This window comes from Capra hircus, chromosome 10, assembly GCF_001704415.2.
Source record: "Capra hircus breed San Clemente chromosome 10, ASM170441v1, whole genome shotgun sequence".
In the NCBI taxonomy this organism is placed as follows: domain Eukaryota; kingdom Metazoa; phylum Chordata; class Mammalia; order Artiodactyla; family Bovidae; genus Capra; species Capra hircus.
In genome coordinates this window covers 51,533,714-51,551,541 of record NC_030817.1, presented here as the reverse complement: position 1 = coordinate 51,551,541, position 17,828 = coordinate 51,533,714, and the positions used below count along the sequence as shown (strand labels likewise).

Genomic DNA, 17,828 nt, shown 5'->3' with positions numbered 1-17,828 from the left:
ACACGGAAGCAACCTAGATGTCCATCAGCAGACGAATGGATAAGAAAGCTGTGGTACATATACACAATGGAGTATTACTCAGCCATTAAAAAGAATACATTTGAAACAGTTCTAATGAGGTGGATGAAACTGGAGCCTATTAAACAGAGTGAAGTAAGCCAGAAAGAAAAACACCAATAAAGTATACAAAGGCATATATATGGAATTTAGAAAGATGGTAACGATAACCCTGTATGCGAGACAGCAAAAGAGACACAGATGTATAGAACAGTCTTCTGGACTCTGTGGGAGAGGGAGAGGGTGGGATGATTTGGGAGAATGGCACCGAAACGTGTATATTATCATATGTGAATCGAATCACTAGTCCAGGTTTGATGCATGATACAGGATGCTTGGGATTGGTGCACTGGGATGACCCAGAGGGATGGGATGGGGAGGGAGGTGGAAGGGAGGTTCAGGATGGGAAACACATGTACACCCATGGCGGAGTCGTCAATGTATGGCCAAACCAATATAATATTATAAAGTAATTAGCCTCCAATTAAAATAAATAAATTTATATTAGAAAAAAGACAAGTATTTTCTAATTTTTCCTGTTATGGCTTCTTAAATACATCCATCATTTAATAGTAGAAATTTAATTTTGAAATACATGGGGTTTTGTTTAAAGTATCTTGAATATCAATTTCTCATTTTGATACTAATTTCTCATTTAAATGCTTTCATCTCTGTAGTCACCCTTTGTGTTTTTTTCAGTCTAACTTTATTGAGGCTTTTGATGGCCAAGTTGAAGTGCTTTCTTCGTAAATGTCACATACACTTGAAAATATGTGGGTTATTTTCAAAAATCTTTTGATGCTGATTTATAGCGTAATTCCACAGTGATAAGAGAAAGACTGTGTATGATTTCAATACCTTTAGACCATGAAATGTTTGCACCTTGTTTTATGTCCCTCTGTATGTTCCAGTGTCTCCTAGTTTAAAATTAATGAGAACTTGAATATAATTTGTATCCTACTGTTGTGTGAAGATTGTATAAATCTTAATTACGTTGAATTGGTTCACAGAGCTTTTCAGGTTTACTATATCCTTCTACTTCTCTATATTCATTCTTTTAATTTTTGAGAGTTTGGTATTGAAATTCCAAATAAAAATCTTAGTTTCGTCACTTAAAAAATAATTGTAATATATAGTGAAACTATATGTAACCTTGTTCTGTATTTTCCAAGTCTCCTATAAATATGTTATCATACTTTCATAACTTAAGCAAATAAAAATTAAAGCTAAAAAAATACCAATGAAAGACATTTTTGGGTGTCAGATTTTGCTCCCTTACAGAATCATAGATTTAAAGATGACCTTGTAGATCAACAGTTACAACTGTTTTTGAGTTTAATTCGTTTACTTAAAATCACAGAAGTTAGTGATAGACGTGGGAGAAAACATGCGAGGCAGCGTGTCAGAGCACGGAGGCCTGGCATGTGTGTGAGAAGGCAGTTTGAGGGGAAAGCAGGACGATGTCGTAGAATAGCTTTGTGTCCTTAGGCAAGGAAGGAACTTTCTTTTCCTGGGTCTCATTTTCTTCATGTTATAAAATGAAGGTGTTACATTGTTAACATTCCTTATTTCTTTCAAAATTTGATAATTCCAAACTACTGTTTCTCCAAAGCTGGAAATACTCTTAGCTTTTCTGATTATGCTGCTGCTGCTGCTAAGTCACTTCAGTTGTGTCCAACTCTGTGCGACCCCATAGATGGCAGCCCACCAGGCTCCCCCGTCCCTGGGATTCTCCAGGCAAGAACACTGGAGTGGGTTGCCATTTCCTTCTCCAGTGCATAAAAGTGAAAAGTGAAGGTGAAGTTGCTCAGTCGTGTCCAACTCTTAGCGACCCCATGGACTGCAGCCTGCAAGGCTCCTCTGCCCATGGGATTCTCCAGGCAAGAGTACTGGAGTGGGTGCCATCGCCCTCTCCATTCTGATTATGAAATGACTATATAAAATAGACATTTTTGCTTGTGAATTAATTAGAAGATGAAGTGTGTCAATCACAATTAGCATGTTAGTGAATAGCCTTAACCATTTAAAATTTCATTTATATATCTTATAGTTGTTTCTATACCAATAAATACAGCCCTATTTTTTTTGAAGGTGAGGGTAGCCCTACCTTTTCAATGACTTAATGACTACATAGTGTTTAGTTGTTTCAGTAATGAATATATTATTTATCAACTCATCAACTAAATGGACAACTAGATTGTTTAATCTTTTTTTATTATTGCAGTGCACATTTTTGTGCATAATTTTCCCCCTCAGCATATTATATATTGCCAGATGACTCTCTAAGAAAGTTGTACAGGTTTATACTTTTCTACCTAGAAACTTGACATCGTGGGCCTGTTTCTCTAATTGCTCCACAAAAGTGGCATTAGAAAAACGTATGTATAAGATGCAGTTGAAGCTTATACGTTGTCTTTGGTTGTCTCGTCTTTAAACAGTTTCATTGAGGAAAAATTGCCATAAAATAAACTGTTAATATGTAAAGTATACAGTTTGGTAATATTAAACATGTATATATCTGTGAAACTGTCACCATAATCAAGAATAGTATACGTAGTCATTGCCCCCAGTTGCTTCCTTCTCCTCAGCTTAGTCCTTCTTTTCTTCCCACCTCTCTTTCCTCAAGCATCAATCTGTAGGTGAGTTTGCATTATCTAGAATTTTATGTAATGCAGTTACATGTTATATACTCCTTAAAACGGGCTTAACTTGGCTCTAAAGAGGGAGCATTTTGGAAATTTAAGACAAGCCTTGTAGAAACGAAAGAGCTGAACAAATGCTCATGTTGCTTATGTATAAATTCTCTCTTGGCCAAACCCACACTCATCCTTCAAAATATAATCCAGGTATAATGTCCTGGAAACCTTTTCTGCCCCCTTAGTTCTGGGTATCCTCGCTTTACTTCGACTGATATATTGGTGAGTCCTCTGTATGTTTTGAATTCAGACCATTGGTCATATGATGACCTTTGAGAAGAGGCATGGAAGGAAAATTGCTGTTGGCTGGATGAGTAAATTAAATTCAACCATTATTTAATAAACTGTGGATGATTGCAGAGAGACTTAATGTTTAGCAAGCAGATGTTTGAATGGAATTCTTGTTTACATATCTGACACCCCAGCTAGACGGTAAGCTCTTTGATGGTATATATTCTTGTGTCATTTATTCTTGTATTGCTTAGGTTTGATAATAATAGTTTTTCCCTCCCATTATTAGTTTTGTAAATGAATTAATAAAATTAGGAATAACACTGACATTTAATTAGGAAATTTATGTGCATACAGGCCCTAATTTTGAATGTGCCCTATTTTATAGTCAATCTGTAAAGTAGTTAGAGATTTAGAACATAATGATAGACAGTGCCTAATTATTGCAGGTAGAATGAAGGTTAAAAGGATGTTGTTGGAGCCAACAATTTACAGATCTTTAGTTAATTGATGAGCTTTGAAAAGAGGCATGGAAATCAGCTGTGACTGAAAAATTAAATTTAAAAAGTGTTTATTGACTTGGGAATATACAGGAATGATTGAGACTTCTTTTTAAACCTTCAGGAATATTCTCAGTCAATAATTGAGAGTCACAATGTGATAAATTTTGTATCAGAAATGTCATCAAAGCACTGGTATGCATTCCCAGTGGAGGTGGCATTTAACTTGAACCTTGAAGATAAGGGTAGACTTTTGACTGCTGGAGATAAGAATCTGTGATAATAGGAGAAAGATAAATATTATTCTGGCTAGGACCATATTTATTTTTAGCTGCTGCAGCTCAGGAACTTCAGAAAAGAAACTAGCGTCTTTGGCCTGAAGTGACCTGTTTTCTGTGTATAGGTTTATAGTGCCAAATCAAATAAATGGAGTTAACGGTCACTTTAAATCAGTATGATACAAGTTTTCATTCCATTTCAGTTTTAAGATTTACAGGTTTAACGACAGATTAGTTTAATAGTTAATATTGTTTGAGTGTCTAATCTGTACAGGACACTTCTAGATATATTGGATACAGTGATGAACAAGGCAGAGTTTCTGTCCTAATGCCATCTAGAGTCTGCTGATCAGAATAATAGAGCAGCATATTTCCTATTGACCTGATACCCATGACTCCCTTGGCCCCCAACACCAGCCCATCTTAAAAACTATACATGGGAAGGGACATGCCTGGACCAGCTCCATGTTTCTGTTTCCTTGGAGATCAGTGTTGTTAGAGCATGTGGAAAAGGGGGCCTCTTTAGCTTACTCTCCTTCCCAGGGACATTCATACTATACCTTTCTTTTCCTGGTCTCGCCACCCTCCCCAAACGGAGACTGGTTGTGAGGGATGGGGAAAGGGAGAAAAGGACCTCTTTCCACTGGAATTAGAAGGGGGAAGGATATTTGGGGGCTGCCTGACCTGTTCTTCCATTCCTTTAAACTCACCATCTCTCCTTGAAAAGGAAAAAAAAAAAGCCTCCTCTTCTTTTTACTGTTTCAGTGAATCCTTGCTGGTTTTTGGCAGCTTTGGGAATAAAGGGCATTTTCATGGGGAAGGACCTCACCTATCTACCTTTCAGATACTAGCAAAGCAAGTTTTTGTACAGTAACTGTCTATGGAGCCATTCTCTTTTAAATTCTTTGACTAGCATAAAAGTTGGGTCATTTGATTGAATTTAGTGATTCATAGTGTGTTACTGATAGAGTAAAGGGACAAATGATGATTAGATAGTTAATCCTGCCTAGAGGATTTTAAGTAGAAAAAAGTGAGAGATCCCTATAATATAATGATTACTTAAGAAAGCAGGTTTGCTTAATGACAAAACCAAGCCAGCTTCCTTAGCAACAAAACCATGCAACAGAAGCATGGGACATTCCCCAAAACAGTAAAACAGTGGTAGGATGAGACCCACATATTGATTGCCCAGTGAGCTCAGTAAGTTGATGGTCCCTAGGACATGCTCTTTGTACACATAAAAAACAATAATTTGTGAACTTAGCTTGACCATGTAGGGATAAGAAAATTCCCCTGCCCAACCTGAAGGAGAAACTAATGGTGGATGCATGATGTCTACTCAAGAAAGATAAAGTTTTCCACCCCCTCCACTTTGCCTGATTATGAAACTAGCCCAGTAAGTACTCGGGATGTGGAGTTTGTCCCTGCCTGCTTGTAAGCCTCACAAGGGTCCTATTCTAATAAATCACTTCTTATCTATCACTTTGCTCTCACCGAATTCTTCTCTGCACTGAGACATAAAGGACTATGGTATACCAGAGCTCTTTGGAGCCCCTCGAAATGACACCAAACTGTTTCATTATTAGAGAAATTATACCACGTTTGATTGTTAGAGTTATCTCATAGCTAAGGCTTTGGATTCTGCAGTAAAATTCCTAACCTGGCAGTCACATTGAGGGAGGGATGGCTTGCTGGGAGTAGTGAGGACGTTAAGTCTACTGTAGTTAGTATCTAGTGAGAAGTGGGTGTTTTATGTGTGACTCTGTTGGGGCAGATGATCTGAACTGTAAATATTTCCCCTTCCTGGAGTGGATGATTGAGAGTTAATTAGAGCTATTTCCTGCTTGAGGTGGTATCACAATATATGTATTATTTATATCTGTGCCTCCTACAACAAAGCAAAAGCAAGAGGTTGGCATGCAAAGGAACTGGAAGAAAGGCCTTAGATTTAAAGCTGATCTTTGTTTTAAATAGGCTGAATATTCTACACCAATGACTCATTCTTTGTGAAAGAATATGCTGTTTGGCCTTTTCAGGGGAACTACAGTGCATCCTATGATTTAGCATCTCAATGAGGGCTTATTCATTAGTTGAACAAAGGCTTTTTCTAGAAATGGGGATTATATTGTCAGTAATTTTAGAGGGAAATGTCATTGTCCATTTTCATAGTTTATGTGGTGACCAGGGAAAATAGGCTCTTTTAGAAGTTTTAAAAGTATATGGGAAACATTTTATACTTGTTTCTTGTTTTTTCTGTTGAGAGAGTATTGTGCTGACAGATTTTGAAGCATATATAATACTGTTTTGTGGCTTTGGAAACTTTTTTTTCGTAATCCTAAATATCAGGCTTTCCAAAAGAATGTATATTTAAAATTCATGATATATAAAATACAATTTACAAAGAAATAAAACACTCTAGTTCTTTTAAATATACTAACTCTTGATGTTTCTAATGTTTTATATTAGTTAGTTAGTTCAGTCGCTCAGTCGTGTCCGACTTTTTGCGACCCCATGAATCGCAGCACGCCAGGCCTCCCTGTCCATCACCAACTCCCGGAGTTCACTCAGACTTGAGTCCATCGAGTCAGTGATGCCATCCAGCCATTTCATCCTCGGTCATCCCCTTCTTCTCCTGCCCCCAATCCCTCCCAGCATCAGAGTCTTTTCCAATGAGTCAGCTCTTCGCATGAGGTGGCCAAAGTACTGGAGTTTCAGCTTTAGAGTCATTCCTTCCAAAGAAATCCCAGGGTTGATCTCCTTCAGAATGGACTGATTGGATCTCCTTGCAGTTCAAGGGACTCTCAAGAGTCTTCTCCAACACCAAAGCATCAATTCTTCGGCGCTCAGCCTTCTTCACAGTCCAACTCTCACATCCATACATGACTACTGGAAAAACCATAGCCTTGACTAGACAGATCTTAGTTGGCAAAGTAATGTCTCTGCTTTTGAATATGCTATCTAGGTTGGTCATAACTTTTATTCCAAGGAGTAAGCGTCTTTTAATTTCATGGCTGCAATCACCATCTGCAGTGATTTTGGAGCCCAAGAAAATAAAGTCTGACACTGTTTCCACTGTTTGCCCATCTATTTCCTATGAAGTGATGGGACCGGATGCCATGATCTTTGTTTTCTGAACGTTGAGCTTTAAGCCAACTTTTTCACTCTCCTCTTTTACTTTCATCAAGAGGCTTTTTAGCTCCTCTTCACTTTCTGCCATAAAGGTGGTGTCATCTGCATATCTGAGGTTATTGATAGTTCTCCCGGCAATCTTGATTCCAGCTTGTGTTTCTTCCAGTCCAGCATTTCTCATGATGTACTCTGAAGAAGTTAAATAAGCAGGGTGATTATATACAGCCTTGACATACTCCTTTTCCTATTTGGAACCAGTCTGTTGTTCCATGTCCAGTTCTAACTGTTGCTTCCTGGCCTGCATGCTAAATATAAATAGTCTTATTTTTTATTTCCCTACACATTTATAAATAATAGAGTTTCAATATTTTGACAAAAAGTTTTGAAGGTCATGGAACAGTTGTAATTTCCTCCATTGATTATTAAGATAACTTTGCATAGTTTCAGCTTACTTGGTCAATTTTATTGCCGCTACGAATGTGGTAAGAGCCAACTCATTGGAAAAGACCCTGTTGTTGGGAAAGATTGAGGGCAGGAGGAGAAGGGGGTGGCAGAGGATGAGATGGTTGGATGACATCACTGACTGAATGGACATGAGCTTGAGCAAACTCAAGGAGATAGTGAAAGACTGGGAAGCCTGTCATGCTGCACTCCACGGTGTCACAAAGAGTCGGACACGACCTAGGGACTGAACAACTAATGTGGTAAAGTTAAACAGTGAAATAGGATTGAGAAGGGTCTCTGGAAATGCACTATCGTTGCCAGGTGGCATAAAGGAACTGCTTGAAGTTACAGATTCTAATTTTTGAATGAGAATAGTTATAGTTACCATTTTCTTCTCCAGCTGCATTCAGCTGGAGGGGTACAGGTAGAGAGTTGAATTTTTTTTTTTTAGTAGAGAGTTGAATTTTAACAGGTTTTGTTTGAGAGTTGGGAAGAGGAGGTAGCAAAGGAGTTTAAGGTAAATGAATGGAGTAATTATAATAATTATCGACCCTGGGATTTAAGCTGAATAAAGAGAAAGAGAATATCCAGTAGTGGACAAGACAGTAGCATTGGTGGATTGAAGGGTTTTCGAGATGTTGAAGGATTGCCTGAGTCTAAGGGGGAATGTTCTGAAAAGATGAGTGGTGGAAAGTAGGATGAGGAAATTTGAGATGGAGAAGAGGTTTCAGTAATTAGTGTTGACAGGTTCACAAGTATGACCATGTAAGTGAGAAATCGAGGTAGAAGACCATCGAAGAAAAGGTAGTATGAGTGTATTTAAGTATCATCAACCTGAATGTTGAAATCACTAAGAATTACGATGGAGTGGTGTCTGAGAGAGTGATGGTGAATTAGGAGCCAAAAGTAAGATAATAGAGGGAAGTAGTGATTTGGAGGCTGCAAAAGCTTATAGTAAATTGAAGTCTTTGGTGGTATAGTCTCATGACCATAAAAGCTGAGCCCCAGTGAGATAGTTCTAATGGGCCCAAGGCAGAAAATGGTAGACAGTTGTGAGTCTTTAAGGAAGTGGGGGTCAGGGGAATGTCTTCCTGTGAACAGGGAGAGTTCTGGGGTTTCCCTTGGTATTTGCTGGAATCCTCCTGATAGAGGTAAGGAGTGCTGCAGAATGATTCTCTTGGCTCCTGTCATGATGGACCAGAGGAAGTGATTTTGTGGAACATCAAGGGATTCCAGCAAAATGCAGCCTATTAGCAGTGAGATAGGGGCACGGCAATCTTGCTTTTGAATCCAGGCTACCTTTTTTACTGGGGAGTGATAGCCTGCTACATGGATGGTTGTTTAACTGGCTTCCTGTCAACTCCTGCTGATATATTAGCCTATTGATGGTATGGTATTATGCCAGTACTTGCCTGACTTCTGATCATGTGGAGGAGTGGTAGGGAAGAGTTGACTCCAATATCACCTGCATTTACAATGTCACAAATACATACGTGTATGTATCTGTTTATGTTTACATATGTAAGTCAACTATGTATTTTATCAAGCAGATGAGATACCCATTAGACAGTAGTTAACTTGATTACCTTAATCCTAAAGGTCACAGGCCTAGCATCAGTACTGGTATATTGATGATACAGAGTGCCAGTGTGCTTAGTATTCACCATTATTAATATCTTAGGAAATATATTTTATTGAGATACTATATAATAGGGAATGCTGACTATATATAAATCAGACATATATATTGTTTGTTGACTTCCCTTATCATTGCATTAAAAATGATGTTACAGTTCTTTAAGATAAGGATATTTTTGTTCCGTTCCTCAGTTTTGTCAGATGTTTAGTTAAATGCTATACACATATAATTTGTTCAAGTGTTGGTGAGGAAATTGTCTCTTTCAGAAGTACTTTGTAGCAGCTCTTTTGTGCCTGTGTAGGAGATTCAGAATACATTTTATGGTATGCTTTAAATGAAAGATAAATCCTAATATCTGTCACGATTATGTTATGATATTTGGTATTTCTTAAATTTGAATAAAATCAGGCATAGCAACTGATTTCACTATATTTTGAAGTGTATTAATTAAACTGAATTATATATGAAAACAAAAAATGTTGTTTTGACATATTTGTTGTGTGAGGGACTTATAACTAAATTCCTAATGAACCTCACAGCTTTCTGGTTTCTAAAACTGAAAATTTTGACTGAGTAAATTCTCTGAAAAAACTATTTGAAAAATGATAATAGCACTTTATTTCTCTAGACATGCAAAATGTTTAATCTGAGTATTGTAGAGTCTATGTAGTTATCAGTCTTCAATTTAACCATTGACTGGTTTTTTCGGGGGCAAATGTTGTATCTTGGGATAAGTGAAAACTAGTTTAAGGTGAAAATATTCAGGAAATAGTGGCAAATGTGAATACTGCTAAACATTTTCTGATGTGCTGGGCCAAGATTATTTTGATATTGACTGTGACAGGAAAACTTTGCTAAATGCCAGTGCAGCTCAGATATAGAATGAGTTCTTCTATTCTCCTTAACAAAACTTTTTACTGTGTATAAGATAATGCGGCTTGCAGTACCAGACAGTCCCAAATTAAATGACAAAATGCACTGAAACCTCATTTCTCACTATTGTAACAGTTTAATGTGAATATTCATCATCAGTCAGCTTTTTTTCAAGAAATGACTCAGGAATCTAGGCTACTGTAGTTGGTGCCAATTTTACTCTTGCCGTTCTCCGTTTGTCTGTTTCCAGCCATTCAGATTCGCCTGCAGTGCAGGAGACACAGGTTCAATCCCTGGGTTGGGAATGTCCCCTCGAGAAAGAAATGACTACCCACTCCAGTATTCTTGTCTGGGAAATCCCAGGGATGGAGGAGCCAGGGGGGCTACAGTCTGGGTCACAAGAGTCAGACACAACTTAATGACTAAACCACCACCTATGAGGTGATACTTTCAGGAACTTTGAATATCCTATTATTGTACATTTGACCTAATGGCTTTAGGGCTCCAAAATCACTGCAGATGGTGATTGCAGCCATGAAATTAAAAGATGCTTACTCCTTGGAAGGAAAGTTATGACCAACCTAGATAGCATGTTAAAAAACAGAGACATTACTTTGCCAACTCCGTCCAGTCAAGGCTATGGTTTTTCCAGTGGTCATGTATGGATGTGAGAGTTGGACTGTGAAGAAAGCAGAGGACCAAAGAATTGATGCTTTTGAATTGTGATGTTGGAGAAGACTCTTGAGAGTCCCTTGGACTGCAAGGAGATCCAACCAGTCCGTTATGAAGGAGATCAACCCTGGGATTTCTTTGGAAGGAATGATCCTAAAGCTGAAACTCCAGTACTTTGGCCACCTCATGCGAAGAGTTGACTCATTGGAAAAGACTCTGATGCTGGGAAGGACTGGGGGCAGGAGGAGAAGGGGACGACAGAGGATGAGATGGCTGGATGGCATCACTGACTCGATGGACGTGAGTCTGAGTGAACTCCAGGAGTTGGTGATGGATAGGGAGGCCTGGCGTGCTGCGATTCATGGGGTCGCAAAGAGTTGGACATGACTGAGTGACTGAACTGAACTGAACTGAATGCTAAGTTGCTTCAATCATGTCCAACTCTTTGCAACCCGTGGACTGTAGCCCGCCAGGCTACTCTGTCCATGGGATTTCCCGGGCAAGAATATGGAGTGGGTTGCCATGCCCTCCTCCAGGGGATCTTCCTGACCCAGGGATCAAACCCAGGTCTCCTTCATCTCCTGTATTGGCAGGCAGATTCTTTAGCACTGGTGCCACCTGGGAATGGGTGATCCTTGCCTATATCAGCTTATGCATATGGAGTTGCAGAATGGTAAATTTTTAAGTCTATCATTTCTTCCACATTTATTGGTGGGAATTTACAGCTGTTGCAGTCTTGACCTCTGGTAAAAACTAAGGTTTAAATTATAGCTACTATATCAGTGTAGATAGGTTGACCTTAACCCCTGCCTCCTACCAGCCAGTTTAGATTTATATTGTAATATTTAATTAGTATTTCTTATGGAATAGGTCACTAGTGTCCACTTTAGGTTCTAGATTTACTCAAGAAAGTGTTTTTAATTCTAATTCTATGTATTATAACTATAGCTACTTACAGATATTTTAGTGCTTCCCCTCTCACCCATGTCTTGGTATTTTATTTTGACACTTCTCTTAATTACGGGTACTAGATTGAGTTATAAAATATGTTCATGAACTGAGGTGAACCTTAACAAGGGAGAAGTATGTGAACTGAGAGAGTGGAATAAACTTTTAAACGACTACACTAAATTGAACAGCTGTCTGTAAATAGAAATAATTCAGTTAAAGCAAAATTAATCACTGTTTAATTAGAAAGGGAAAACAAATGATGATAAAATAGTTACTGCTTTGTAAAGCATTCACTTGAATTATACATTGAAGAAGTTTAAACTCAAGTCTACTTTTACCATGCCGTGGAGCATGTTTCTACATTACTTTCCTTTAAGGCTAGTTGGTATTCATTGAAGGAATTCAAACAAATAAATATTGTATTAGCCTAACTAGTTCAGATTGAAGTAGTTTTATATATTTGCAGAATAAGAAATTTAATGTGTTTGACAGGAAAGTTATAAATTACAAAATGAAGTAAATTGCAGTCTTAAAATGCTCTATTTATCTGAAGTGGGCAAGGTTTGGAAATTTAAACCCAGAATAAAGAATGATTATTATTCTTTTTTAGAACTCACAAATCATTTATATGAAAAAAGCCTAGAGACCAGTGATGTTGAAGGAGAACTTCGGAACCTGCCAAACTTTTTTTAAAAAGAAGTTTATTTATTTATTTGGCTATGCCAGGTCTTAGGTGTGGCATGTGGGATCTTTGGTTGCAGCATTTGAACTCTTAGTTGTGGGTTCTAATTCCCTGACCAGGAATCAAACCTGGACCTCCTGCATTGGAAGCATGAATTCTTAACCATTGGACCACCAGGGAAGTCCTCACTTGTCATATTTTAAAATTAGAATACCTAGCATAATGCCTTTCCCACTGGTGCTCAATAAGCATTTTGGCTTTCATGAATTATGACGGTTACATTTTTGTTTATAAGATAATTTGTCATATCTTAACATGTGACAGTAATAGCATTTCTTCTTTGTGTTTTAGAGTATCCCCATAAATATGGTCCACAGGGGGGTTGTGCAGATCATTCAGTGTTTGAAAGAATGAGGAAATACCAGATGACTGGTGTAGAAGAAGTAATACAGGTAAGATTTTATTACAAGTTTGTGTGTGAGAAATGAAAGTGAAATTGTGCGTGTGTTTCTGCATTTAAGATGTGTGTTCTAGGATTTCTAAAATATTTATACTATTGTCAGGAAATATTTATATTTCTTAATGCTCAAAGAGGCCAGATAACTTGCTTATAATAAAAAAATGTGATGCTGAGATTTGAATACAGTCTGCATGACCCCCAAATCATAACATGTCCAAAATATTCTCTTACATGATTTATCGTAAAATTAAAAGTATTCAGTCTAAACATGTGTTTCATATAAATGTCAGTGTTTGTATTAGTATGAAAATTAGGGTGACCAACTTCCCCAGGTTTGCCTGGGACATCTTCATTTTACCATTGAAAATCATGTGTCTAAGCAAACTCAGATGGTTAGTTACCCTAATAAAAATCACAGTGCTTTTAACATTTTAATTGTAAGGTTTTCTGTTGTTGACTATTGACCTTTGATTCTTTTTTGATTTTATTTTATTCATAGGTGATAGTTTTGTAGTTATTTAAAACACAAGTTTAAACTTTTTAAAGTTTTGTTTTTATAGTTAAAACATTTATCATGTATTTTGAACATACTTTCTAAAAGTAGTAGGGTAGATTAACATTTCTTGAGTCACAAATGCAAATTTGTATGTTTCTTAATCTGCAGCATGGCATAAGATTATACCATTTCAAATGGGTCTTTCAAGTCTAAGTGAGATTTTATTCTTATATTCACTGAACAATTTTCTGTTGATCTCCCATATATTAGAATATCTGTGGCAGGTTCTGGAAATATGTGGAAATTAAGATGAAGGCTTATCCTCACAAAGTTTATGGTTTAATTGGAGACACAGAAAAATTGAAGGTAGTAAGAAATACAGAATTAAGGTAAGAGTTAATACTTGTGGGTGGTATTCTACCCACAAAAAGACTAGTTAACCTAGCCTCAAAAGTGTTTGAGGACAATAATCAGAAACTAAAAGAATAAGGAGAAGTTAGATTGACCGTGAAGAGATGGAAAGAGAAGGAACAGTGTATACAAGGCCAGAGAGATAGCAGTACCAGTAAAGAATTCTTAGCTTCAGGCTAGGAGTGAAAAACTAGAGACTGGGAGACTAATTAGAAGTTGTTACAATTATTCAGTTGGGAAATGATAGTCACTTGTATTGAGGTGTTGACAATGTGGATAGATAGGCAGAAACCATAGATGAGTAGGTATAATAGAGTTTATCAGTGGCTAGATATAACATTAATATACAGAAGAAGGTTATATATATTTTTTATATTAGCAGTAGACCACCAAAAATGTAATGCAAGAGTGGACATCATTAAAAATAGTGTCAAGAATATCATCTATCAAAGAGTTAATGTAACAAAGAAAGACCTATATAAGGAAAATTATAAAACTTTATAAGAAATGTTACAGGTGACTGATTTTATTATGGAGAGATACACTCCATCAGTTCCATTAATGGAACTGATAAACTAATAGAAAAACATTAATTTTCCTCATTTGCTTTATTGAGTCAGTGCAATTCTGTGTAAATTACAACATGATTATTCATAGCACTTGATGGATCTAAAATGTTTGAAGAAAAAGTGAAGGCTAAGAAGAAATAAGGCCCATCTAAAGATGGTGAACAAGAAAAAGATTTACCCTGGAAGATATTAAGACTTACTAAAGTAACTGAGAGAGTACTTTTAGCATAGGGACGAACAGATTGACCAGAGGGATAAAATTAATTGCCCAGGAACAGATCCATACAGATATGAAACTTTGTTATGTGGTAGATATAAAATCTCAAAGGGAAAATAGAGACTGTTGAATAAATGGAGCCAAAAAAATGTTTATCCATTTGGAGAAAAAAAGAAGTTGTATATTTACCTCATATTATATTTAAAACAAAATTCGGTAAGTACCGCATGTCTGAAACAAAAACTTTGAAACTGTTAGTAGAACAAGTGGGTGGAAATTTCCCTTTCTAGTTATGCTAAAGTGACTGGCATCCCACTAGCCATTCTGCAAAAAACAACTGGAAAAACAAAAACCAAAAAAAAAGCCCCAATTATTTTCAAATATTGGCCAACAGGCAATGCAGGATTGACATCCCTGAGAAAGGAGAAATAAATATCTCTGATTTCTATGACTTTTTGACTGGAGGCAAAATTTCAGGAATGGCACAATGAAGGGCACTTCAAGAAGAGTACGAAATGCATAGCACTCTTGCAGAGTTGAAGAGATAGGTTAAGATTCAGAAAGGCTGAGGTATCTGGATTTATGGACATAGTACCTGGGAGGACGAGGCAGCTAAGCTGATAAAAAGCTCTAGATATCTGCACAGTGGTCACCTTGAATCTTAGCTGGATTCCATCCTATGCACATACAGGGTGAGATTCTATGAGAAAACTACCCGAGAAAGAAAAACTACTGAGCAATCTATGAACTAAACACCTATCAAAAATTGTACTTGGTAGAGGTTCCAGCCCACGCTTGGAATAGGCTAATCTCACCCTAGTCTAAAGGACTACTCCAGACTTGTCCTAACTAAGCTGAAAAACCAAGCTTCAGAAAGATCAAAGTGCTTTTCAAGTAAATTAGCCACCTATCTTTTCACTGGAGAAGGGAATGGCAAACCACTTCAGTATTCTTGCCTTGAGAACCCCATGAACGGTATGAAAAGGCAAAAAGATAGGACACTGAAAGATGAACTCCCCAGGTTGGTAGGTACCCAATACGTTACTGGAGATCAGTGGAGAAATAACTCCAGAAAAAATGAAGACACGGAGTTAAAGCAAAAACAACACTCATTTGTAGATGTGACTGGTGATAGAAGCAAAGTCCGATGCTATAAAGAGCAATATTGCATAGGAACCTGGAATGTTATGTCCATGAATCAAGGCAAATTGGAAGTGGTCAAACGGGATGGCAAGAGTGAATGTTGACATTCTAGGAATCAGCAAACTAAAATGGACTGGAATGGATGAATTTAACTCAGATGACCATTATATCTACTACTGTGGGCAAGAATCCCTTCAAAGAAATGGAGAAGTCATCATAGTCAACAAAAGAATTTGAAATGCAGTACTTGGAGGCAATCTCAAAAATGACAGAATGATCTCTGTTCATTTCCGAGGCAAACCATTCAATATAATGGTAATCCAAGTCTACGCCTTGACCAGTAATGCTGAAGAAGCTGAAGTTGAATGGTTCTGTGAAGACCTACAAGACCTTCTGGAACTAACAGCCAAAAAAGATGTCCTTTTCATTATAGGGGACTGAAATGCAAAAGTAGGAAGTCAAGAAACACCTGGAGTAACAGGCAAATTTGGCCTTGAAGTACAGAATGAGGTGCAAGGCAAAGGCTAATAGAGTTTTGCCAAGAGAACACACTGGTCATAGCAAACACCCTTTTCCAACAACACAAGAGAAGACTCTGCATATGGACATCACCAGATGGTCAATACCAAAATCAGATTGATTATATTCTTTGCAGCCAAAGATAGAGAAGCTCTATACAGTCAGCAAAAACAAGACCAGGAGCTGACTGTGGCTCAAATCATGAACTCCTTATTGCCAAATTCAGACTGAAATTAAAGAAAGTAGGGAAAACCACTAGATCATTCAGGTATGACATAAATAAAATCCCTTACGATTATTCAGTAGAAGTGAGAAATAGATTCAAGGGGTTAGATCTAATAGAAAGAGTAGATGGATCTGTAGACTGCTTAGATCTGATAGATAGAAGAACTATGGGCAGAGGTTCGTGACATTATACAGGAGACAGGGGAGCAAGACCATCCCCAAGAAAAAGACATGCAAAAAAGCAAAATGGCTGTTTGAGGAGGCCTTACAAATAGCTGTGAAAAGATGAAAAGTGACAAGCAAAGGAGAAAAGGAAAGATATACCCATTTGAATGCAGAGTTCCAAAGAATAGCAAGGAGAGAGAAGAAAACCTTCCTCAGTGATCAGTGCAAAGAAATAGAGGAAAACAATAGAATGGGAAAGACTAGAGATCTCTTCAAGAGAATTAGAGATACCAAGGAACATTTCATCCAAAGATGGACTCAATAAAGGACAGAAATGGTATGGGCCTAATAGAAGCAGAAGATATTAAGAAGAGGTGACAAGAATACACAGAAGAACTGTACAGAAAAGATCTTCACGACCCATATAATCACGATGCTGTGATCATTCACCTAGAGCCAGACATCCTGGAATGTGAGGTCAAGTGGGCCTTAGAAAGCATCACTATGAACAAAGCTAGTGGAGGTGACGGTATTCCAGTGGAGCTATTTAAAATCCTGAAAGATGATGCTGTGAAAGTGTTGCACTCAATATGCCAGCAAATTTGGAAAACTCAGCAGTGGCCACAGGACTGGAAAAGGTCAGTTTTCATTCCAGTCCCTAAGAAAAGCAATGCCAAAAAATGCTCAAACTACTGCACAGTTGTACTCATCTCACACACTAGTAAAGTAATGCTCAAAATTCTCCAAGCCAGGCTTTAGCAATACATGAACCGTGAACTTCCTGATGTTCAAGCTGGTTTCAGAAAAGGCAAAGGAACCAGAGATCAAATTGCCAACATCCACTGGATCATCGAAAAAGCAAGAGAGTTCCAGAAAAACATCTATTTCTGCTTTATTGACTATGCCCAAGCCTTTGACTGTGTGGATCACTACAAACTGTGGAAAATTCTGAGAGAGATGGGAATACCAGACCACCTGACCTGCCTCTTGAGACATCTGTATGCAGGTCAGGAAGCAACAGTTAGAACTGGACATGGAACAACAGACTGGTTCCAAATCAGGAAAGGAGTACGTCAAGGCTGTATGTTGTCACCCTGCTTATTTAACTTATATGCAGAGTACATCATGAGAAATACTGGGCTGGAAGAAGCACAAGCTGGAATCAAGACTGCCAGGAGAAATATCAGTCACCTCAGATATGCAGATGACACCACTCTTATGGCAGAAAGTGAAGAGGAACTAAAGAGCCTCTTGATGAAAGTGAAAGAGAAGAGGGGAAAAGTTGGCTTAAAACTCAACATTCAAAAAACGGCATCCGGTCCCATTGGAGACAGTGAGAGACTTCATTTTTTGGGCTCCAGAATCACTGCAGATGATGACTGCAGCCGTGAAATTAAAAAATGCTTACTCCTTGGAAGCAAAGCTGTGACCACCCTAGACAGCATATTAAAAAGCAGAGACATTACTTTGC

At 37.7% G+C, this 17,828-nt stretch overlaps 1 protein-coding gene across 1 annotated transcript in view; it reads left to right on the top strand.

Moving 5' to 3' along the window:
• Positions 1–17,828, top strand: part of ADAM10 (ADAM metallopeptidase domain 10) — a 136,778-nt gene that overhangs the window by 71,068 nt on the left and 47,882 nt on the right. Inside the window, exon 5 of the mRNA XM_018054271.1 lies at positions 12,504–12,604. Within this exon, the coding sequence (XP_017909760.1) occupies positions 12,504–12,604 (101 nt within the window). The remainder of the gene's footprint in view (positions 1–12,503; positions 12,605–17,828) is intronic.